General features: G+C 47.0%; 1 protein-coding gene across 2 annotated transcripts; it reads left to right on the top strand.

Moving 5' to 3' along the window:
- The first annotated feature begins 356 nt into the window (after positions 1-356).
- AFG2B (AFG2 AAA ATPase homolog B) lies at positions 357-24,877 on the top strand. 2 transcript variants are annotated; one of them, XM_055278984.2, is made up of 8 exons: positions 357-1,556; positions 3,365-3,550; positions 9,799-9,957; positions 18,128-18,337; positions 19,137-19,329; positions 20,830-20,960; positions 22,049-22,174; positions 24,510-24,877. In XM_055278984.2, the coding sequence occupies exons 1-8, from the start codon at positions 468-470 to the stop codon at positions 24,675-24,677; spliced, it is 2,262 nt and encodes a 753-aa protein (XP_055134959.1). In that variant the 5' UTR covers positions 357-467; the 3' UTR covers positions 24,678-24,877. The 2 variants fall into 2 exon arrangements, with proteins under 2 accessions (XP_055134959.1, XP_055134960.1); XM_055278985.2 differs by lacking the exons at positions 22,049-22,174; positions 24,510-24,877 and having other exon boundaries at positions 396-1,556; positions 19,137-19,359; positions 20,830-20,961.

The following is a 24,877-nucleotide window of genomic DNA, read 5'->3' as shown; positions in this document are numbered from 1 at the left end:
CCCAAAATTCTGTGCCCATGGGGATAGTTGGAGTTTCTTCACAAAATAGCAGTCTCTAGGTTGCTATTCCAACAGCGGCAGTACTGATGCTCCAGTTCGAACGCCAGGAAAACAGAATGTGACGCCAGTGACTTCCAAGATATATGTAACCAACAAAGTACATGCTTAATGACCTAGTGAAGTGAGCTTAAGCCGCCTCCCAGACACCTGTAACGAAGACCATCTCGGCAGAGCTCCGGGGTGGGCAACTCGATTTCACGAAAGTGGACACCAACGCTGTACCCAGGGGCCCGAGCGTCGTCTAACGTTTCCATTGGCCCTTTCGGCCTTCAGTCAGCTGCTATCAACCCAGTCTTCCCTAGCGCATGAGCGCTGTCTGCTTCCGGCCTGCGAGCTCGGTGTTCCGCTTTTTGTGAGCCGGGTGGATTTCCCACCCTGGTTTCCTCTGCCTGGTTCATCTGTGTGCAATGGCTCCGGACTCGGATCCCTTCCCTGAAGGGCCGCTGTTAAAGCTGCTACCCTTAGACGCTAGAGACCGGGGCACCCAGCGCTGCCGCCTGGGCCCGGCCGCCCTCCAGGCCCTGGGCGCGCGCTTGGGCTCGGCAGTGAAGATCTCGCTGCCCGACGGCGGCTCTTGCCTCTGCACTGCCTGGCCGCGGCGGGACGGAGCGGACGGCTTTGTGCAGCTGGACCCGCTGTGCGCGAGCCCCGGGGCGGCGGTCGGGGCGTCGAGATCCCGGAGGAGTCTCAGCTTGAATCGCCTCCTCCTAGTGCCCTGTCCGCCCCTGCGGCGCGTCGCCGTGTGGCCGGTGTTGCGAGAGCGGGCAGGCGCGCCCAGTGCCCGGAATACAGCCGCGGTGCTGGAGGCGGCGCAGGAGCTGCTGAGAAACCGACCGATCTCTCTGGGCCACGTGGTGGTCGCTCCGCCGGGCGCTCCTGGCCCAGTGGCTGCCTTGCACATCGTCGGCGGGACGCCCAGTCCCGATCCCGCTGGGCTGGTCACCCCTCGTACCCGCGTCAGCCTTGGCGGGGAGCCTCCGTCGGAAGCCCAGCCGCAGCCCGAGGTGCCCCTGGGAGGTCTTTCGGAGGCGGCCGACTCGCTGCGGGAGATCCTCCGCCTCCCGCTCCGCTACCCCCGCGCCCTGGCCGCGCTGGGCTTAGCGGTGCCTCGCGGGGTGCTCCTGGCGGGGCCCCCCGGAGTGGGCAAGACCCAGCTGGTGCGGGCCGTGGCGCGCGAGGCGGGCGCGGAGCTGCTGGCAGTCAGCGCGCCCGCGCTGCAGGGTTCCCGGCCTGGGGAGACCGAGGAGAACGTGCGGCGGGTCTTCCAGCGCGCCCGGGAGCTGGCCAGCCGCGGACCCAGCCTCCTCTTCCTGGACGAGGTGGACGCCTTGTGTCCCCGGCGGGGCGGTCGAGCACCCGAGAGCCGCGTAGTGGCCCAGGTGTTGACGCTGCTGGACGGCGCCAGTGAGGACCGCGAGGTCGTGGTTGTGGGAGCCACTAACCGGCCGGACGCTCTAGACCCAGCGCTGCGTAGACCCGGGAGATTTGACCGAGAGGTGAATGGGCTTGGCGGGTTGGCCCACTGTCGGTGGAACCTCGGCCTCTTCTGGCGCCAGCTGGCTGCCCCGGAGGCGTTTGCCTCTTAGGTTTGAGCATCGGTGAGGTTAGAGTGAGGCTCTTTGCAATGCAGAGAACACGTTCTCTGCCCATATATGATCTGTGAGTCAGGACCTGTATTTCCCCAGAGTCAAATTGTCAGGACCTGTGAGTCAGGATCTGAGAGTCAGGACCTGTATTTCCCCAGAGTCTAATTGTTGTGGGAAGCGAGGTGTCCATTACAGATTAATTTTGTTGTGCAGGTCCTATAATCAGTAATGTTAATTCTTAAGAGAATTTTGGTCACCTACAACCGTGTTAAACTCATTTTTTGGAATGAGAATTTAAAGAAGAAGGATAGCCTCAAGAAGTAAGTGTGTTGAAATAAAAAGGGAGAAGGCGGGGAAGAACTAAATGGAAGCAGGCATGAACTCTTGTGGATTTATTCATTCCTTGTCATAACACCAACATCCTATCCCACAATTGAGGAGGTATCCACAACTGCTCCCTGAGTTGTCAGGGAGGTTGAATATTCAGAGCTGTCCTATTTTATAAGCTTTGGTCCTAAATTGACTTGAATTCTAAAGAATAGTTTGAAATTTAGTGACTGATATTTCTATTTTGTGATAGGATTCAAAAGAGAAATGATAATTACACACTTTTAGCTTAGTTAGTTCAGGATTTGAGTGGATTTCTTCCTTGCACTATCAAGTACCTGTGTCCTTAAGGGCAGGGACCTAGCTATCTATACCTGGCTTCTAGAACTTTGTGTGTTCTTAAAAATAACAAAAACTTGTTAAATGACATAGAATTTTCGTTGTGCAACTTTCTAGCCAGTGTTACTCCTCTGGAATATGAGGATTTTCATATATTCGGAATCTAAAGTATACATAAAGTGCACTGTACTAATTCCAAAATGATTCACTAAATTGTCGTACATGTTTGTCAGGATAAAAAAACATACTATTATTTTGGCCCGGCGTGGTGGCTCACGCCTGCAATCTCAGCACTTTGGGAGGCTGAGGTGGGTGGATCACCTGAGGTCAGGAGTTCGACACCAGCCTGGCCAAGATGGTGAAACCCCGTCTCTACTAAAAATACAAAAATAAGCCGGGCATGGTGGCGCATGCCTGTAGTTCCAGCTACTCTGGAGGCTGAGGCACCAGAATCACTTGAACCAGGAGGTGGAGGTTGCAGTGAGTTGAGATGGTGCCCGCTGCACTCCAGACTGGGCAACAGAGTGAAACTGTCTCAAAAAAAAAAACCAAACAAACAAAAAAAATATATATACACACACGCGCGCACGCACACATATATAAAAATTTTTTTGGAAGTAATTCTTTTTTAATTGATCTATTTTTATTAATACATAATTGTGCATGTTTTGGGGTACATGTGATATTTTGGTACATGCATACAATTTGTAATTATCAAATCAGGGTGTTTAGGATATCCATCACCTCAAACATTTATCATTTCTTATCTGAGTGTTGGGAGTATTTCAAATTCTCTCTAGTAGCTATTTTGAAATATACAAGAAATTATTGTTAACTATAGTCACCCTACTACGCTATCAAACATTACACGTATTCCTTCTGCCTAACTGTATGTTTGTACCCATGAGCCAACCTCTCTTTATCCCCTCACCCCCAACCCTTCCCAGTGTCTGGTTGCTATCATTCTGCTGTCTACCTCCGTCCATGAGATCAACTTCAAAAATAATATATTTTAAACTATAAACTTCTTTTTTTTTTTGCTTTGCATATAGGTGGTCATTGGGACTCCCACACTTAAACAAAGAAAGGAAATTCTGCAAGTGATTACCTCAAAGATGCCCATCTCCAGTCATGTTGATTTGGGCCTTCTTGCAGAAATGACAGTTGGCTATGTTGGTGCCGACCTGACAGCACTCTGTAGGGAGGCTGCCATACATGCCCTCCTTCATAGCGAGAAGGTAAGAAGTGTTAATTTATGAATGTCTATGTTAATCTATTATTGTAACAGATTAATTTGGGGGTTAAAAAAAAAGTGGTGAGTACATTTCCTTAGAACATTTGATAGCTTCCACAGCTGTTGCTTATACATTTTACATCTCAACTCTATATAAATAGTATATGATTGAGGGTGGGGATAAAGGGCTGAGTCCTCTGGGTCTACTGAGTGAATTTGTTCCCTACTCTTATAGTAACTCCCTAGTGTTGAAGCCCAGAGCAGCCAAGAAATAGTGTGGCCCCAGAAGAATCGAAGAGTTTTTTTAATTTGAATTTTTTTATTTTGAGGCAATTTCAGACTTAGAAGTTACAAAAATAGTACAAAGAGTTTCCATACACCCTTCTCCCAGATTCTCCAAATGTAACATTTGCCACGTTTGCTCTATCATTCTCTCTTCATGTGTATTTCCTTATATCTATACATAAATGTAATGAAATATTTGAGCATATGCTACATCCATGATGCCCCTTTACCCTCGAAAACTAAGTGTATATTTCTGAAAAACAAGGACTTTAACCACAGTACAATGATCAAGCTGAGAAAATTAACACAGACACAATACTTGTACTTAACCTAAATAGACCTTCATCTAGAATCATACTTCAGGCTTTCTTCTATGAAACCATAACTTTTTAAGAGTCAGTTATTCTGCAGAATATTCCTCAGTTTGGGTTTGACTAATGTTTCTTCATGATTCAATTCAGGTTTTGCATTCTGGGCAGGAATATAATAGAAATGATCCTGTGTCTTTCTCATTACATCTGTTAGGCAGCACATGATATGTTTCTGTTCTATCACTGGTGAAGTTAACTTTGATTTCTTGGTTAAGGTGGTGTCTGTGAGATTTCTCCATTGTCAAGATACCGTTTTTCCCTTTGTTATTAATAAGTATCTAGTGGGAGAAGTAAGCTTTTCTAACCTAGGAGAAGATTGGGCACTTGGAATTGTACTTAAATTTGTCCTTGACCTGCAGGTCTGTAATTCATGACTATTTCCTAACAATATTTAAGATATTAGATTAAATATAATACTTTTCAACATTGTTGGTTGGAAAATCCAGTATTTTGTATATAATAAATAGTCCTGAATCCTTAAACCCATTCAGGAAAAAACTGATTTCAGCAGGCTAAGGATTCTGAAACAGAGTTTTCAATCTCATTTGTAACATCAAAATTGTCTTTTCATCTTAAACTGCAAAAGAATGATTTATTATCCTAAATTTTGAAAAACCTTTTTACCTAAATAATTTATACCTTGCCTCACTTCCTTTCCTTTATTTCTACAGTTACACTGAAGGTGGTGAGGAGTTATGTGATCTTCTAGTGATCTTTTAAGTCTTCATCTTGTAGGTTTAGACCAAAACTACTTGAAGTTTTAAAGTTGTGTGTGTAAAGGTGTGAGAATACATGTCTTTTGAGGGAGACAGTAAGTAAGCAGGAGATGGGAAGGGAGATTTACATTTAGGATTTCCTCTGCTTTGAAGTTCCAGGTTTGACCATAAGCACCTCTGACTTAGGTGGACCAGTCAGCTGCTGTCGTCCCAGGGTGGAGCCCACTGCTACTTCAGGAGGGGCCTGCTCAGGTGTAGTTACCACAGGTGATGGCCGAGTTCAGAAACAACCCAGGGGAAGTGGAAGGAAGAAAGGCAAAAAGCATGAAGGGACAGAGACAACTGGGAAGGTACTGGCTCCATCTTTTATTCTTTCCCCCACCAGCTGAGGGGCTGCTGCTACCTCTACCTGTGCCAGGGCAGATAAGGGATACCTTACACTTTGTTAAACTTTTTGTGAAGTATTCCTATTAAAGGATTAGAACTGTAGTTTAACACTCAGACATACACAGAGGGGAAAGAACGTATAAGCCCAAAGAATCAAGTAAAATCATGTGTACACACATGATCTTGGGCTATAAATGAGATTTTCAAATATTAGTTGGTGTTACCTGAAGATTAGTTAATATTTGGACATCAGACACCTAACATATCAGCCAGTTAAAAAGGCTATTTGTTTTAAATATATAATAGGGTTATTCATGAGAAATGAAGATAGAAAATTATAAAGAACTGCCTACCTGAAATCTCACTTTCCAGAGATGACAATTGTTAACACTTTTGGGAGAATACTTTACAGAATAGCTCTATACATACAGATTCACTTAACATCAGTTTACAAATAAGAGAAGACAGTTTGTTTTTGAAAACGGGAATTTGTGGACAACTAGATGTTTAGAATTGGATATAAGAGGGCAAATACTTCAATAAATACAGTACAGATATTTTTAATAAAATTTTCAGGACTTTTTAACAAAAAAAAAAGTGTTTCACTAGAATGATCAAGGAGAATGTAGAGTCTCCGAAATATAACCTGAGAGTGAAGATGACTTTTCTAGGCATAACATAAACCTTAATAGCCAAAAAAGAGATTATTTGCTGATTTGACCATTTGGGGGTGGCAAAACAATACTATAAAGTAGTCAGACTAGGAAAAATATTTTAGTCCAATTTCCTTGATGGAAAGAACTTTTACAAATCAGTAAGAAAAGACCAACAGTCCAAGAGAAAATGGGTAATGGGGTATGAACAGGTAGTTGACAAAGGAATGACAATAAACATGAAAGATCTTCAACCTTGATTTCTTCTAAAATTATTGTCTTTATTTTGAAATAATTTAAAACTTATAGGAAAGTTGCAAGATAGTTACAAAGAACTTCCACTAAACCCTTTATCCAAATTCACCAATTTTTAACATTTTGCCAAATAAGCTTTCTCATTCTCTTTTGCTCTCCTTCGTGCTCCCTCTCCTCTTCTCTTTCTCTGTCTCTCTCTCATCTCCATATATATGTATTTATATGCACATAGTGAGAGGTGACAGTTTGCTGGCAGTCCTCACAGCCCTGGCTCGCTCTCGGTGCCTCCTTTGCCTGGGCTCCCACTTTGGCGGCACTTGAGGAGCCCTTCAGCCCACCGCTGCACTGTGGGAGCCCCTTTCTGGGCTGGCCAAGGCGGGAGCCGGCTCCCTCAGCTTGCAGGGAGTGTGGAGGGAGAGGCGCGAGTGGGAACCAGGGCTGCGCGCAGCGCTTGCGGGCCGGCTGGAGTTCCGGGTGGGCATGGGCTTGGCGGCCCCTCACTCAGAGCAGCCGGCCGGCCCTGCCAGTCCTGGGCAGTGAGGGGCTTAGCACCCAGGCCAGCGGCTGCAAAGGGTGTGCTGGGTCCCCCAGCAGTGCCGACCCACTGGCGCTGTGCTTGATTTCTCACCGGACCTTGGCTGCCTTCCCGCGGGGCAGGGCTCGGGACCTGCAGCCCGCCATGCCTGAGCCTCCCACCCCCTCCGCGGGCTCCTGTGCAGCCCGAGCCTCCACGACGAGCGCTGCCCCCTGGTCTACAGCGCCCAGTCCCATCGATCACCCAAGGGCTGAGGAATGCGAGCGCACGGCGCAGGACTGGCAGGCAGCTCCACCTGCAGCCCCGGTGCAGGATCCACTGGGTGAAGCCAGCTGGGCTCCCGAGTCTGGTGGAGATGTGGAGAACCTTTATGTCTAGCTCAGGGATTGTAAACACGCCAATCAGCACCCTGTGTCTAGCTCAGGGTCTGTGAATGCGCCGATTGACACTCTGTATCTAGCTGCTCTGGTGGGGCCTTGGAGAACCTTTATGTCTAGCTCAAGGATTGTAAATACACCAATCGGCACTCTGTATCTAGCTCAAGGTTTGCAAACACACCAGTCAGCACCCTGTGTCTAGCTCGAGGTTTGTGAATGCACCAATCGACACTGTCTGGCTGCTCTGGTGGGGCCCTGGAGAACTTTTATGTCTAGCTCAGAGATGGTAAAGGCACCAATCAGCGCCCTGTCAGAACAGACCACTTGGCTCTACCAATCAGCAGAACGTGGGTGGGGCCAGATAAGAGAATAAAAGCAGGCCGCCGAGCCAGCAGCGGCAACCGGCTCCAGTCCTCTTCCACAGTGTGGAAGCTTTGTTCTTTTGCTCTTTGCAATAAATCTTGACACTGCACACTCTTTGGGTCCACACTGCTTTTATGAGCTGTAACACTCACCGCGAAGGCCTGCAGCTTCACTCCTGAGCCAGCGAGACCATGAACCCACCAGAAGGAAGAAACTCCAAACATCCGAACATCAGAAGGAGCAAACTCCAGACGCGCCACCTTAAGAGCTGTAACGCTCACTGCGAGGGTCCGCCGCTTCATCTTGAAGTCAGTGAGACCAAGCACCCACCAATTTCGGACACAATAGTATTTATTTATTTTGGACTATTTGAGAGAATTGGTTGCATATATCATGACACTTTATCCCTTAACATTTTAATGTCTATTTCCTAAGAACAGCAGTGTTCCCGTATGTCACCACAGTATGGTCATGTATAGTGTTGTGTCCTTAGGGCCTCACATGTAGAGGCACAGAGTGTACATTGGTTCCTCGTTGGTGATGCTAACTTTTATCAACTAGTTCAGGCAGTGCGCAATTTCTCCACCGTGGAACTAGTATTTTTCCCTTTGCCACTAATGAGAAATCTGTGGGGAGACACTTTGACATATCCTGCTCCTCATCAAACTTTCAGGCTGGGCACAGTGGCTTACACCTGTAGTCCCAGCTGCTCAGGAGGCTGAGATAGGATGATCACTTGAGCCCAGGTGTTTGAGGCTCAATGAGCTGTTGCCTCAATACCGCTGCACTCCAGCCTGGGCAGCAGAGCAAGACCCTGTCTCGTAAGTGAATAAACTTTTACTCCCTTCAACGTAGCATCCAATTCTTGCTCATAACAGCCTTTACTATCATGATTGCAAGACAGGCAATATTTTTAATTCCAATATTCCCTCTACCTCATTTTGAATTGAAGAAATTTAGTTAACACAGTAATGAATGAGTACTGGTTCTTCCTGTCATATTGGCAGACATTTAAGAGTTTGGTAATGAGCCAGGCACTGTGGCTCACACCTATAATCCCAGCACTTTGGGAGGCCGAGATGGGTGGGTCACTTGAGGTCAGGAGTTCAAGACCAGCCTGGACAGCATGGGGAAACCCCATCTCTGCTAAAAATACAAAAATTAGCCAGGTGTGGTGGCGCATGCCTGTAAATCCCAGCTACTCGGTAGGCTGAGGCACGAGAATCACTTGAACCTAGGAGGCGGAGGCTGCAGGGAGCCAAGATCACAGCACTGCACTCCAACTGGGTGACAGAGCGAGACTCCGCCCAAAAAAAAAAAAAAAAAAAAAGAGTTTGGTAATGTCCAGTATTGGAGAGGTGTGGAGAGAACACAGCTTCATATTATCGGAGGAGAATAAATTGATGCAGCTTCCTTAGAGGACGATTTGGTAATAGCTGTCAAAATTGTATATGTGTGTACTTGTAAACCCAGTAATTCTACTTTGAGGAAATTATTACATAAAATACTTGAACATGAGTTTGAACATGGTGGCTCATGCCTATAATCCCAGCACTTTGGGAGGCTGAGGTGGGAGGATCGCTCAAGCCCATGAGTTCCAGACCAGCCTGGGCAACATAGGGAGACCCCATTTCTACAAAAAAATATATATATATATTTTTAATTAGCCAGGCTGGTGGCACACACCTGTAGTTCTAGCTACTCTAGAGGGTGAGGTGCAAGGATTACTTGAGCCTGGGAGACTGCAGTGAGCTATGATAACATCACTGCATTCCAGCCTGGGTAAGAGTGAGACCCTGTCTCAAAATAAACAAATACTTGAACATGAGCACAAAGACTTTTTCAGTTGCAGCTTTGTTTTTAATATCTAAAGACTGGGGATGACCTAATGTTTGTTAGAAAGGTGTAGTTGGGGTAAATTCAGTAGTGTATTATGGAATTGTGAAAAAGAATGACATAGAACTATATTAGTTGACATGAAAAGATCTCTAAGATAGGTGAAAGAAGAAAAGTACAGGCTGATATAGTATGGTTCCATTTGTGTATCTGTTTAAAAGGATATATGTATGCTTACTATCATAACATACTGGAAAAATACACAAACTCTTGACATCTTTCGGGGAAGAATTACTGGCGGGAATTGGCAGGGAGACATTTAATTCTTTGTACTATGTATATAAATTGTTTTTATAATGATAACAAAATAACTTTACAAATCCAAAAGAAGATTTTAAAAAAAAGAATTGTGCTATAAAAAAAGACCAACCTAATTTTTGGTTTGATTTTGCTTTTTTGGGTGTATTTCTTCAGAACCAGGACAATCCTGTGATTGATGAAACAGACTTCCTTGAAGCTTTTAAAAATATTCAGCCCTCATCGTTTCGAAGCGTCATTGGATTGATGGATATCAAGCCTGTTGACTGGGAGCAGATTGGTGGCCTTGAAGATGTAAAACTGAAGTTAAAACAGGTAAGACAGATAATCTACTTAATCCAGTAGGATATTACAGATTTAGCATTCTGTGCATTTATGATGACAACATACTGCGCTGAAACTGCTCTTGCTCCTATCACTAATGCGATCCTAACATCTAAATCCAATGATTGCTTTTCAGTCCTTATTTAACTGGACTTCTATGGATGTTTAAACTGATTTTTATAATTTCCCACCTCGACCCTTTGTTTTTGCTTTAAAAGAGTTTATAACCTAAGGTTGGGTGTGGTGGCTTATGTCTGTAATCCCAGCACTTTGGGAGGCCAAGGGAGGAGCATTGCTTGAGTTCAGGAGTTTAAAACCGGCCTGGGCAACACAGCAAGCCCTTGTCTCTATTTAAAAAAAAAAAAATTTATAACCTAAGGCTGGGTGCAGTGGCTCATACCTATAATCTCAGCATTTTGGGAGGTTGAGGTGGGTGGATCACCTGAGGTCAGGAGTTCAAGACCAGCCTGGCCAACATGGTGAAACCCCGTCTCTACTAAAAATACAAAAATTAGCTGGGCATGCTGGCAGGTGCCCATAATCCCAGCTACTCGGAAGGCTGAGGCAGGAGAATCACTTGAACCCGGGAGGCAGAGGTTGCAGTGAGCGAAGATCCCACCACTGTACTTCAGCCTGGGCGACAAAGAAAGACCATATCTGGGGGGAAAAAAGTGTATAACCTATAGTCTTAGCACTTTAGAAGCTCGAGACAGGAGGATCTCTTGAGGCCAAGAGTTCAAGACCAGACTGGGCAACAAAGTAAGACTCCCCATCTCTATAAAAAAAAATTTTTTTGAGACATGGTTGCTCTGTCACCCAGGCTAGAGTATTGTGTCACAAACACAGCTCACTGCACCCTTGAACTCCTGGGCTCAAGCAGTCTTTGTGCCTCAGTGCCCCCCCCCCAAGTAGCTGGGACTACAGGTGCATACCACCACGCCTGGCTAATTTTTAAAATTTTGTAGAGATAGAGTCCCACTGTGCTACTCAAGCTGGCCTTGAACTCCTGGGCTTAAACAGTCCTCCAACTCGGCCTCCTAAAATGGTGGGATTATAGTCATGAGCCACCATGCCTGGCCTACACAAAATTTTTTTAAATTAGCCAGGTGTGGTAGCACGTGCTTATGGTCCTAGCTACTCAGGAGGATCACTTGAGGCTTGACCCCAGGAGATTGAGGCTGCAGTGAGCTATGATTGCACCACTGCACTGCAGCTTGGGCAACAGAGCAAGATCCTGTGTCTTTAAAAAAAATTAAAAAACAATTTTGACTGGGCATGGTGGCTTACACCTGTAATGCACTTTGGGAGGCAGGCAGATCACCTGAGGTCAGGAATTAGAAACCAGCCTGGCTAACATGGAGAAACCCTGTTTCTACTAAAAATGCAAAAAATCCCTCTCTCTTTCTTTCTTTCTTTCTTTCCTTCCTTCCTTCCTTCCTTCCTTCCTTCCTTCCTTCCTTCCTTCCTTCCTTCCTTCCTTCCTTCTTTCCTTCCTTCCTTCCTTCCTTCCTTCCTCTCTGGCCCAGGCTACAATCTACTCGGCTTGCTGCTGCCCGCTCCGCGGACTGCCTGGGACTGCCGGCGCGCGCCACCGCTGCCTGCCTTTTCTCCTTTGGATGCAGGCACGCGTTCGCCATCTTGGCCACGCTGGTCACAAGCTCCTGACGCCGAGTGCTCTGCCCGCCTCAGCCACTGCTGGGACTACAGACGGAGTCTCACTCACCCAGTGCTCGGTGTTGCCCGGGCTGGAGTGCGGTGGCGTGGTCTGGCCTTGTGGCAGCCTCTACCCCCCGGCCGCCTGCCTTGGCCTGCCAGGGTGCTGGGATTGCAGCCCCTGCCCGGCCGCCGCCCCATCTGGAAGGTGGGGAGCGCCTCTGCCCGGCCGCCCCGTCTGGGAGGTGAGGAGCACCTCCGCCTGGCCGCCCCGTCTGGGAAGTGAGGAGCGCCTCTGCCCGGCCACCCCACCGTCTGGGAAGTGAGGAGCGCCTCTGCCCGGCCACCCACCGTCTGGGAAGTGAGGAGCGCCTCTGCCCGGCCACCCACCGTCTGGGAAGTGAGGAACGCCTCTGTCCGGCCACCCTGTCTGGGAAGTGAGGAGCGCCTCTGCCCGGCCGCCCCGTCTGGGAAGTGAGGAGCGCCTCTGCCCGGCCACCCATCGTCTGGGAAGTGAGGAGCGCCTCTGCCTGGCCTCCCATCGTCTGGGAGGTGAGGAGCACCTCTGCCCGGCCGCCCCGTCCGGGAGGAAGTGAGGAGCACCTCTGCCCGGCCGCCCCATCCGGGAAGAAGTCAAGAGCGCCTCTGCCCGGCCGCCCCGTCCGGGAAGAAGTGAGGAGCGCCTCTGCCCGGCCGCCCCGTCCGGGAAGAAGTGAGGAGCGCCTCTGCCCGGCCGCCCCGTCTGGGAAGTGAGGAGCGCCTCTGCCCGGCCGCCCCGTCCGGGAAGAAATGAGGAGTGCCTCTGCCCGGGCGCCCCATCCGGGAAGAAGTGAGGAGCGCCTCTGCCCGGCCGCCCCATCCGGGAAGAAGTGAGGAGCGCCTCTGCCCGGCCACCCATCGTCTGGGAAGTGAGGAGCGCCTCTGCCCGGCCACCCACCGTCTGGGAAGTGAGGAGCGCCTCTGCCCGGCCTGCCATCGTCTGGGAGGTGAGGAGCACCTCTGCCTGGCCGCCCCGTCCGGGAGGAAGTGAGGAGCACCTCTGCCCGGCCGCCCCGTCCGGGAAGAAGTGAGGAGCGCCTCTGCCCGGCCGCCCCGTCCGGGAAGAAGTGAGGAGCGCCTCTGCCCGGCCGCCCCGTCCGGGAAGAAGTGAGGAGCGCCTCTGCCCGGCCGCCCCATCTGGGAAGTGAGGAGCGCCTCTGCCCGGCCGCCCCGTCTGGGAAGTGAGGAGCGCCTCTGCCCGGCCGCCCCGTCCGGGAAGAAATGAGGAGCGCCTCTGCCCGGGCGCCCCGTCCGGGAAGAAGTGAGGAGCGCCTCTGCCCGGCCGCCCCGTCCGGGAGGAAGTGAGGAGCACCTCTGCCCGGCCGCCCCGTCCGGGAAGAAGTGAGGAGCGCCTCTGCCCAGCCGCCCCGTCCGGGAAGAAGTGAGGAGCGCCTCTGCCCAGCCGCCCCGTCCGGGAAGAAGTGAGGAGCGCCTCTGCCCGGCCGCCCCGTCTGGGAAGTGAGGAGCGCCTCTGCCCGGCCGCCCCATCCGGGAAGAAATGAGGAGCGCCTCTGCCCGGGCGCCCCGTCCGGGAAGAAGTGAGGAGCGCCTCTGCCCGGCCGCCCCGTCCGGGAAGAAGTGAGGAGCGCCTCTGCCCGGCCGCCCCGTCTGGGAAGTGAGGAGCGCCTCTGCCTGGCCGCCCCGTCCGGGAAGAAATGAGGAGCGCCTCTGCCCGGGCGCCCCATCCGGGAAGAAGTGAGGAGTGCCTCTGCCCGGCCACCCATCGTCTGGGAAGTGAGGAGTGCCTCTGCCCGGCCACCCACCGTCTGGGAAGTGAGGAGCGCCTCTGCCCGGCCGCCCCGTCTAGGAAGTGAGGAGCGCCTCTGCCCGGCCACCCACCGTCTGGGAAGTGAGGAGCGCCTCTGCCCGGCCACCCACCGTCTGGGAAGTGAGGAGCGCCTCTGCCCGGCCACCCACCGTCTGGGAAGTGAGGAGCGCCTCTGCCCGGCCACCCACCGTCTGGGAAGTGAGGAGCGCCTCTGCCCGGCCGCCCCGTCTGGGAAGTGAGGAGCGCCTCTGCCCGGCCACCCATCGTCTGGGAAGTGAGGAGCGCCTCTGCCCGGCCACCCATCGTCTGGGAAGTGAGGAGCGCCTCTGCCCGGCCACCCTGTCTGGGAAATGAGGAGCGCCTCTGCCTGGCCGCCCCGTCTGGGAAGTGAGGAGCGCCTCTGCCCGGCCACCCATCGTCTGGGAAGTGAGGAGCGCCTCTGCCCGGCCTCCCATCGTCTGGGAAGTGAGGAGCGCCTCTGCCCGGCCGCCCCGTCCGGGAGGAAGTGAGGAGCGCCTCTGCCCGGCCGCCCCGTCCGGGAAGAAGTGAGGAGCGCCTCTGCCCGGCCGCCCCGTCCGGGAAGAAGTGAGGAGCGCCTCTGCCCGGCCGCCCCGTCTGGGAAGAAGTGAGGAGCGCCTCTGCCCGGCCGCCCCATCCGGGAAGAAGTGAGGAGCGCCTCTGCCTGGCCACCCCATCTGGGAAGTGAGGAGCGCCTCTGCCCGGCCACCCCGTCCAGGAAGAAGTGAGGAGCGCCTCTGCCCGGCCGCCCCGTCCGGGAAGAAGTGAGGAGCGCCTCTGCCCGGCCGCCCCATCTGGGAAGTGAGGAGCGCCTCTGCCCGGCCGCCCCGTCCGGGAAGAAATGAGGAGCGCCTCTGCCTGGGCGCCCCATCCGGGAAGAAGTGAGGAGCGCCTCTGCCCGGCCGCCCCATCCGGGAAGAAGTGAGGAGCGCCTCTGCCCGGCCACCCATCGTCTGGGAAGTGAGGAGCACCTCTGCCCGGCCACCCACCGTCTGGGAAGTGAGGAGTGCCTCTGCCCGGCTGCCCCGTCCGGGAAGAAGTGAGGAGCGCCTCGGCCCGGCCGCCCCGTCCGGGAAGAAGTGAGGAGCGCCTCGGCCCGGCCGCCCCGTCCGGGAAGAAGTGAGGAGCGCCTCTGCCCGGCCGCCCCGTCTGGGAGGTGAGGAGCGCCTCTGCCCGGCCACCCATCGTCTGGGAGGTGAGGAGCGCCTCTGCCCGGCCGCCCATCGTCTGGGAGGTGAGGAGCGCCTCTGCCCGGCCACCCATCGTCTGGAAAGTGAGGAGCGCCTCTGCCCGGCTGCCCCATCTGGGAAGTGAGGAGTGCCTCTGCCCGGCCACCCATCGTCTGGGAGGTGAGGAGCGCCTCTGCCCAGCCACCCATCGTCTGGGAAGTGGGGAGCGCCTCTGCCCGACCACCCATTGTCTGGGAAGTGAGGAGCGCCTCTGCCTGGCCACCTGTCGTCTGGGAAGAAATGAGGAGCGTCTCTGCCTGGCCGCCCCATCTGGGAAGTGAGGAGCCCCTCTGCCCGGCCGCCCCGTGTCTGGGTAGAAGTGAGGAGCTCCTCTGCCTGGCCGCTCCGTCTGGGAGGTCTACCACGGAGGCCAGAAGCAATGTGGGGGCTGGACGTGGTGGCTCACGCCTGTGGTCCCGGCACTCTGGGGGGCGAGGCGGGTTGATCACTTCGGGCTAGGAGTTCGAGACCAGTCTGGCCAACTTGGCGAAACATGAAGAATACAACAGACAAACCAACCAACCAACTCAATGACAACAAAACAGGTCTACCCTGGAGTCATACTCTAATTTCTTCTATTTTCCTCCCTTTCTGATCCTTTATCCCACTTTCTTTTTCTTCCTCTTCCTTCTCCCTCTTCTTTGTCAAATAGAGGATTGAGTTATTATCACTGATCCATATAAAGTCCCTCTCTCATTTATTTTAACTCCCACCCCCATTTCTATTCCCCGACTTCCCATGTGCAACCTTCCTAATATGTTTGATACGCATCTTTTTGTTTGTATGTATTTTTAGAAAATGTTTATTGTTTTTGTATGCAAAAAAAATTAATAAAAAAAAAAAAATGCAAAAAATTAGCCAGGCATGGTGGCGCGTGCCTGTAATCCCAGCTACTCAGGAGGCTGAGGCAGGAGAATCGCTTGAACCCGGGAGGCGGAGGTTGCAGTGAGCCAAGACCACGCCATTGTACTCCAGCTTGGGCAACAAAAGTGAAACTCCATCTCAAAAAAACAAAAACAATTTATAGGCCGGGCGTGGTGGCTCACACCCGTAATCCCAGCACTTTCGGAGGCCGAGGCAGGAGGATCATGAGGTCAGGAGTTCAAGACCAGCCTGGCCAACATGGTGAAACACTGTCTCTACTAAAAATACAAAAATCAGCCAGGCGTGGTGGTGCAAACCTGTAATCCTAACTACTCAGAAGGCTGAGGCAGGAGAATCACTTCAACCTAAGAGGCTGAGGTTGCAGTGAGCTGAGATTGCACCCCTGCACTCTAGCCTGGGACAGAGTAAGACTCCATCTCAAAAAAAAAAAAAATTATAATCTAAAACGGGGGTCAACAGATTTTTTGTAGAGAGAGCCACATAGTAAATGTTTTAAGCTTTGTGATCCACAGTCTCTGTCATAACCACTCACCTCTGCCATTGCAGCACCAAAGCAGCTGTAGACCATATGTAAATTAGTAATTATATTCTGATAAAATTATGGACACTGAAATTATATAATTTTCACATGTCAAAAAATATTTTGATTTTTTTTCAAGCATTTACAAATGTAAAAACTGTTCTTAGTTTGGGCTGTACCAAATAAAGGTGGAAGGCCTTAGTTTGCCTGGATCTCTGATCTAAAAGATGTTAAATGGATGCAGTACAGGGACTGGTAAAAGCACAAAATTGAAATGAACAACATGACTACCTGATAGTGGATTTCACAGTGGAGGCTGTGGGACGCAACTCTTCAGATCCTCTCACCTGCGTTACAGTTTCAGAAATTGATTTTGCCAATTCGCCTACATGTGATCCTGCCCTAATGAACTAGGTTTCTCTAACCACACACATAACAGACTGATATGTAAGTAGTAATTATAATTTATTCATCTTAGCCAGGAGATCTATCTCCAGTGAACCCTAGAATTTTTGAGTCCATGGATAAGAGCATTTATAATATGTGCCAATATTTTTTATGCATTGTCTCATTTAATCTTCACAAGATGTATGAGAGAAATAAGCCACACCTTCCTGTTGGAAGCACTGTGTTTCCTTAGCTTTGAGACATTAAGCTTTTCTGCCTTTCTGGCCACCCCTCTCCCCTCCCTTAAATGTTAGTGCTCAAGAGGCTCCTAGAGTCCTCCTCTTGTGGGAGCTGTGGGTGATTTTATGATGATATTGATGTCCACAGCATCCCTGAAAACTGTTGACTCAGAAATCTGTATATCTAGAGTAGACATTTCTTCTGATCATCAGAACTACTTCACTGCCTGCCTACTGGATAACCCCGGGGATGTCAAACTCAGCATGTCCAAAGTTCAGCTAGTCAGCTCTGCCCCCACACTTGGATTCCCTCCCTCAATTAATACAGCCAGCCACCCCATCCCCTCAGTCAGAAATCTGTCTTCTAAAGGCATAGCATCAGAACTTTGTCCCTATGTAAAGTACAATTCTGTTTCATGTTTCAAATATGCATCCCTTCCACACCATCTTCACTGCTTGTGACACTCCAGCCTTATTATTTTTGTAGGCTGAATCATTGCAAGAAACTTCTAGCTGGTCTCCCTGCCTCTAGTTTTAATTTCCTTCCAGTCCATTCTCCATACTGCTTCCTCAGTGCAGACTAAAGTTTTCAAGGCCTGTTGTAATCTGACTCCTACCTCCACTTCAACACGGTTGCTCCTTGCTGGTGCTCTTGAATTACATTGCCTGGGGTCAGTATTGGTTCTGCCACCTCATTAGCAGTAAGACCTAGGCAAATTACTTAACTTTTTTTAAGTTTTTGCATCTGTAAAATAATGATTAAAGTGGTTAAAAACCATTTACCTTAAAGGTAATGAGGACTCATTCATTCAGTTTACTGTTACTGAGTGCCTCCTTTGGGTAGGTGTCATTCTAGCTGCTGGGGATTTTGAGGTGAGCTTTGCTTACGTTCTAGCAGAGCAGAATGACAAACCCAACGTGGAAAAATAATAATAGTGAATACGTGCTTTAAAAGTAAAGGATGGACAGTAGCATACAGAGTGAGTAAGAGGAGGGGGTTCCGCTTTAACCAAGTGGTTAGGAAAGACCTCTCCAAGGAATTGACACCTGTGCTGAGACCTGAGTGGTGAGGGATAGCCACACGAAGATCTCGGGGAACACTCAGGCAGAGAGAAAAGCAAGGAAAGGCTCTGAGATGGGAACAAACTAAGTGTTTAGGAGACAGATTATATAAGGCCTTGTCAGCTGTGGTGAGTAAGGAGTTTGGATTTGGATTTTATTCTAATAGTAAATCATTGAAGGATTTTAAACAGGAGGTGATGTCACCTGACTCAAATTATAAGATTTCTGCAGTGTGGAGAATGGACTGTTTCCAGCTCATAACAGGAGCCTGAGAATTGTTAAATGAAGAAATGAATTTACTGGATGATTTGACATTTTATTATCATACTAAAACAACTCTTCTCTTTTTGTGTACTTTCAGAGCATTGAGTGGCCTCTGAAATTCCCTTGGGAATTTGTTAGAATGGGCCTGACACAACCAAAGGGAGTTCTCCTCTATGGGCCCCCTGGATGTGCTAAAACCACTCTGGTGAGGGCCCTGGCCACAAGCTGTCACTGCTCTTTCGTTTCAGTGAGTGGAGCTGATCTGTTTTCACCGTTTGTTGGAGATTCAGAAAAAGTCTTGTCTCAGGTTTGTTTATTTCCCCATACGTTTAAATTTACTTTTGAATTTTTATTTCATTTCTTATGGACAAACCTTTTTAAAAATATTACTAGTGTTTTTTCCAGTTAAAAAATTTATACGTTTATTGAAAAATTTAGAAAATATAGGAAAGTGTAAATTATGAAATCCTTCATAATCCTCCTACCTACTGTTACCATTTTGGTGAATTTCCTTTGTCTTTTTTTCTGTTTTAAATAAAATCAAGGGTAGGTTTTATATATCTATAGCTTTATCCTGCTTTTTTAAACTTAGTATTACTACTTTTGAAATTTATAGTATTCTTTGAAAATATGGTTTTTAACTCTTAACATAATACTCCATTGTTTCTTGTTTTATTTACTCATTCCCCAATTCCTAGACATTCAGAATCTTTTTTATATCTATTTTAAAAATTATAAATAGTGGCCAGGCATGGTGGCTTATGCATGTAATCCCAGCACTTTGGGAGGCCAAGGCGGGTGAATAACTTTAGGCCAGAAGTTCAAGACCAGCCTGGCCAACATGGCAAAACCGCATCTCTACTAAAAATACAAAAAAATTAAGTGGACATGGTGGCACACCCTATAATCTCAGCTACTCGGGAGACTGAGGCACAAGAATTGCTTGAGCATGGGAGGCAGAGGTTGCAGTGAGCTGAAATCGCATCACTACACTCCAAACTGAGCAACAGAGCAAGACTGTCTCAAAAAAAAAAAAATTATAAATAGTAATGTCACATGACTAATGTATAACATATAGCTTTTTAGTATTTTTTTCCTAACAAAAGATATTTCGACAAGCAAGAGCAAGCACTCCAGCAATTGTGTTTTTGGATGAAATTGATTCAATCTTGGGAGCTCGCTCAGCCAGCAAGACAGGATGTGATGTTCAAGAACGAGTTCTTTCTGTTCTCCTGAATGAATTAGATGGTGTTGGACTTAAGACAATAGAGAGAAGAGGAAGTAAATCAAGTCAACAGGGTAAATACAAGGAGCTGAAAAAATGAAGAGGTATTTATTAGCCAGAATGCACCTAAAATCCAGGCCAACATTAAATATAATGCATATATGCTATAGCTTTGCCTATACTGAAATCATCTCATAGAAGGATTTATATAATTTCAGTTTGACTTTGTTAGGACTTTTAGAGCTAATAAAAATTGTGATTTGGCTAGGAAAGGTGAGGTACATTTTATAATAAATTATCTTAAATATAAGAATGTGAATTTTATTTTTCCCAAGAATGAGAAATATAATTTTACCTATTGCTAATAGAGAAGGCAGTTTATTCTTGTTTGCATGTCCTAAAAACCAGTATTCATTTCTTTCTAAAAATGTTTATGTAGGCTGGGCACAGTGGCACATGTCTGTAATCCCAGCACTTTGGGAGGCCAAGGCAGAAGGGTTGCTTGAGGCCAGGAGTTTGAGACTAGCCTGGCCAACATAGCAAGGCCCCATATTGAATGAGTGAATGAATGAATGAATGAATGAAAAACAAAGGAGATTATTATTTCCAATAGTCTTAGTAATGGAACATTTCCAGTTTTCTTGAGGAATGAGTTTCTTTGGTTTTAATGAATTAAAATGGTCTTTGGAAGTCCCCTCCCTCTTTCTGAGTCTCTTCTCCAGATAGAGTTTGGTATCCTTAAATTGTCCCTGATACTTTTTCTTTTCTTTTATTCCTCTCTTGTTCTCATTCTTTTCCTATTTTAAAAATCGTCATATGGAATTGTTGCATACACTCCTTAGGGATATGTCACACTAGAATTAGGAGGTATCCACGAGGTTATCTAATCAAATCGTTTCAAAGTGCAGGAATTCCTTCTATAGCATCTGATAGGTATTCACCCAGCATCTGCTAAAATACTTGCAAATATAGGGAACTTCGTACTTTGAGGGATTATGTCACTGGAGAGCTGCCTGATTATTCAACAAATGATTTTGAATGCTTAGTATATGTAAAGCCTTTCTCTGTCTGCTTTTAGACATTTCTTTATCCAGGATTTGCATACCTGCAACTTAGATTGTCATTTAAAAGAAAAATAAAAGGTCGAGTAAATCTTCCTCTTTAGGGATATGAGAGTCAAGGCTTTCTATAGCCACGTATCTCCACCTGTTGGTCATATGTATCTGTCTTTTCAAGTAGCCCGTTTAAGGGGTAAGCCTTCATTGGAGGCTCAGGTGCACTCAAGTCACCGGATGAGTGTTCTCCCCTTTGGGATAAGGCTTTTCATAGGTTCTCATATGCAGAATGTCTCTTAACTACTCCCTTAGCCATGCACCCAAAGTAGCTCTTCGATTAATGATTTGTTTCTGGGATATCTTGATATCAAGAAGCTGGTCTGGAAAGTAGATGTAAGCATTCTGGTCCCAAGAAAAGGATATCCCTATTTGAATTTAAATAGACCTTCTGATTTATCATTTGTAGAAAACTTATTAACAACTGATTGACATTACTTTGTGTTGTGTGTTTGCCCTCAGAGTTTCAAGAAGTTTTTAACCGAAGTGTCATGATTGTTGCAGCAACAAATAGACCTGATGTGTTAGACACTGCTTTGTTACGACCTGGAAGGTTAGATAAGATCATCTATATCCCACCTCCAGATCACAAGGTAGTCATTTACACATTTACTCTGTGTGAACTCAGCAGAACCGAACTCCAACTTGGATATAGGTGTCCATGGTGTTCTACTTACCCTGGGTTCCACCTTCTTCCTTGCCTGGTGGCCTTTCATTACATCATAATTTTGATCTGCCTTTTGTTGGATACTCTGATCCTGTTCACACAGAGACATAAGCCTAAATATACGGTGGTTATTTTTTGTGTTGTGGCAGACTCTAAATACTGAGTCTACTCAGCATTATTTTGCAACTAGAGTGGAGGAATCCTAAAACTGTTAAAAGGGCTTTGAAGATTGAGTCAGCATCCTTAAAGTACAGTGCAGAAATCTGAGATTACAGAGATTATGCAGTGTATCATGGTCAACCAGTACATTTTTTGTTGTTAACATCCAGAGCCACTGACACGAAGGTGAAAGGCACAGAGTGAATTTTTTTGTTCCTTGGGCTTTTATCAAGTTTTCAAGGGATAGAAAAATAAAATTTAATATCTATTATACCTTTAAGTTGTATCTGATAATTCATGTATTTGCTTCTTAAGCCATGTCTAATAGTATTATTTGTACCCAAAAGAGAGATTCAGCCGGGCGTGGTGGCTCACATCTGTAATCCCAGCACTTTTTGGGAGGCCAAGGCGGGTAGATCACCAGAGGTCAGGAGTTCGAGACTAGCCTGGCCAACATGGTGAATCCCCATCTCTACTAAAAATACAAAAATTAGCTGGGTGTGGTGGCAGGCATTTGTAATCCCAGCTACTTGGGAGGCTGAGACAGGAGAATCACTTGAACCCGGGAGGCAGAGGTTGTAGTGAGCCAAGATCGTGCCACTGTACTCCAGCCTGGGTGACAGAGTGAGACTCTATCTCAAAAAAAAAAAAAAAAAAAGAGAGATTCATAAGTTTTTTATGATGTCATTATTTTTACCATTGTCATATGAGCCATTGATGACTTAGTCTTTCTAACGCCTATATATATTTTCTCGGTAATGCGAAAGAAAACTCAAGCTAAAAATATTTTAATAAATCATTGTGTCAAACATAAATGTTATAAGATTTAAAATACTGTTTTTTATTTTGTTCCAGGGCAGGCTTTCTACTTTAAAAGTCTGTACAAAAACCATGCCAATAGGGCCTGATGTCTCGTTAGAAAACCTAGCAGCAGAAACCTGTTTTTTTTCTGGAGCTGATCTTAGAAACCTCTGCACAGAAGTAAGTTAATTAGTGAAGAAATTTGTGGCTCAAAACATTTCTTCATCTTTTCAAATCTTCATTCACTCAGCAGTATTTACTAAAAGCTTGTGTGGTACTATGCGATGTGAAACAGACAGATGTGGCCCCATCCCTCACACAGCTTATTGTAAGTGTGGGGTGGTGAGGAGGGTGGTGCAGACAGGCAAATCTTAATACTGAGTTGGCAATTGAAAATATGTAGTGAGTTGGGGAAGTAGAGGGTACTGTGGGAGCACCTAGGAAAGACACCAGCCCAGATTTGGCACATCAGAGAAGGCTTTCTGAGAAAGGAGATGTATAAACTGAAATTGGAAGGACAAATCGGGAGTTAGCCAGCTAAGAAGGGAAGGGGGAATGTTTGAGGTGGAGAGAATAAAATGTGCAAAGGATTGAAGATAAGAGATGGTGTGACATTATTGAATCTTAGAGTGGAGAATGGCAAGAAATAAAGCGAAAGAAGTGGGCTGGGCATGGTGGCTCACACCTGAGATCCCAGCACTTTGGGAGGCCAAGGCGAGAGGACTGCTTGAGCCCAGGAGTTTAAGATCAGCCTGGGTAATACAGTGAGATCCCATCTCTAGAAAAAAAAAATTAAAAAATTAGTCGAATGTGGTGTTACACACCTGTAGTCCCAGCTACTTGGGAGGGGGAGATGGGAGGATTGCTTGAGCCTGGGAACCGAAGGTTGCAGTAAGATGAGATCGTGCCACTGAACTCCAGCCTGGGTGACAGTGTGAGACTCTGTCTCTTAGGAAAAAAAAAAGCTGAAGGAGTAGACAATGGCCAGGACACATGGGTCCTTGTAAACCACTCTAAGATAACCTTTTTTGTAAACTTTTACTAAATATAACATTCAGAAAAATGTACGGATCATAAGGGTACAGTTCATTGAATTAAAGTGATCACATTTTTATAATCACTACTTATGTCAAGAAATAGAACATTATCAACAACCCAGAATCTTCCTTTGGGCCCTTTCCCAACCTCTGTCACCTACCTTCTTCCAAAAGAGAACTATTGGCTGGGCTTAGTGACTCATATCTGTAATGCCAGCACTTTGTTGGGGCCAAGGCAGGAGGATCATCTGAGCCCAGGAATTGAGACCAGCATGGGCAACATGGGGAGAACCTGTCTCTACAAAAACTTTTAAAAAATTGTCCCGGCTACTCAGGAGGCTGAGGTGGGAGGATCACTTGAGCCTGGAGGTCAAGGCTGTAGTAAGCCATGATTGTGTCACTGTACTTCTGCCTGGGTGACAGAGCAAGACTCTGTCCCCCCCAAAACAAAACAAAACAAAACGAAAGGGAACCACTCCTGATTAACAACAGTGGGGATTAGTTTTGTCTGCTTTTGAACTTTATATGAATGGAAGCATGTGGCATATGTTATTATCTGTCTGGTTCTTTAACCCAAAAAGAAACTCATCCATAGTTTTGTGTGTAGCACAGTTTATAATATTCTAGTATATGAATATTCTACATTTGTTTATCCATTATTTTATTTTGGAATATCTGGGTTTCTACTCTTGCTATTATGAGTTAGGCTGCTGTGAACAGCCTTGTACATGTCTCTTAGTTCCCGTGTCTATGTATGTCTATTTGTAAACATAGTTAGCTACAAGGAGAATTGCTGGGTCATAGGTTATGTGTTTGATCTATTCCTTTATAATCAGTGCTAGCTGAAGACTCTTCCCTACTTTACGATCAGGAAGATATTCTCTCATCTTTAAAAATACATATGGGTTCATAAAATATATATTAATCTACAACTTGCCTTTTCTTTCTTCCCATTTAAGGCTTTCTTTTTTCCCATTAATGTAAAAGAGGTTATGGTCTACAAAGTAGATTTTTAATCACCTTATTGAACTTTTTAGCATAATGTTTTTAGTGACATGAAAATTAGAAGAAGTGAGGCTGAGATTTTCCATTCAGAGTTTAAAGTATTACCATATATTGTTAAAAAAGAGAAAAGAGGCCAGGCGCTGTGGCTCATGCCTGTAATCCCAGCACTTTGGGAGGCTGAAGCAGGTGGATCACGAGGTCAGGAGTTCAAGACCAGCCTGGCCAACATGGTAAAACCCCGTCTGTACTAAAAATACTAAAATTCGTTGGGCGTGGTGGCAGACGCCTGTAATCCCAGCTACTTGGGAGGCTGAGGCAGGAGAATCGCTTGAAACCGGAAGGCGGAGGTTGCAGTGGGTCCAGATCGTGCCACTGCACTCCAGCCTGGGCAATAATAGCAAAACTCCATCTCAAAACAAAAAAAGCAAAAAAAAAAAAAAAGAAATTGTTTTCTATTGCTTGTCTCTTAATAGGCTGCTTTGCTGGCTCTACAAGAAAATGGACTAGACGCAACTACAGTGAAACAAGAGCACTTTCTAAAATCACTTAAGACTGTAAAACCGTCGTTAAGTCGCAAAGACTTGGCTTTATATGAAAACTTATTTAAGAAAGAAGGATTTTCTAACTCGGAAGGTATTTAAAAATCACCTTAAACTCTTGTTCAGTTGTTCACATTAATTGAAATGTGAACTTGCCTGTCGTTTGCAACTTCACACTTTTAGAATTTGTATTTATATTTCCTCTAAGTAAATGAAAAAAAAAAAAAACTTGTGCCTAATAAGCTAAGGCTCATTTATTTTTAAAAGGCATATTAAATAAAATACTTTAATTTAGGAAGAAA

This window comes from Symphalangus syndactylus, chromosome 5, assembly GCF_028878055.3.
Source record: "Symphalangus syndactylus isolate Jambi chromosome 5, NHGRI_mSymSyn1-v2.1_pri, whole genome shotgun sequence".
Classification (NCBI taxonomy): Eukaryota; Metazoa; Chordata; class Mammalia; order Primates; family Hylobatidae; genus Symphalangus; species Symphalangus syndactylus.
This window is presented reverse-complemented; position numbering and strand designations above follow the sequence as displayed.

Excerpts from the sequence above, each read along its gene's own strand:
- AFG2B (XM_055278984.2), top strand. The coding sequence starts at position 468 with ATGGCTCCGGACTCGGATCCCTTCCCTGAAGGGCCGCTGTTAAAGCTG. Across the intron at positions 3,551-9,798 it reads CCCTCCTTCATAGCGAGAAG|AACCAGGACAATCCTGTGAT; the intron begins GTAAGAAGTGTT and ends GTATTTCTTCAG. Across the intron at positions 18,338-19,136 it reads CAGAAAAAGTCTTGTCTCAG|ATATTTCGACAAGCAAGAGC; the intron begins GTTTGTTTATTT and ends TCCTAACAAAAG.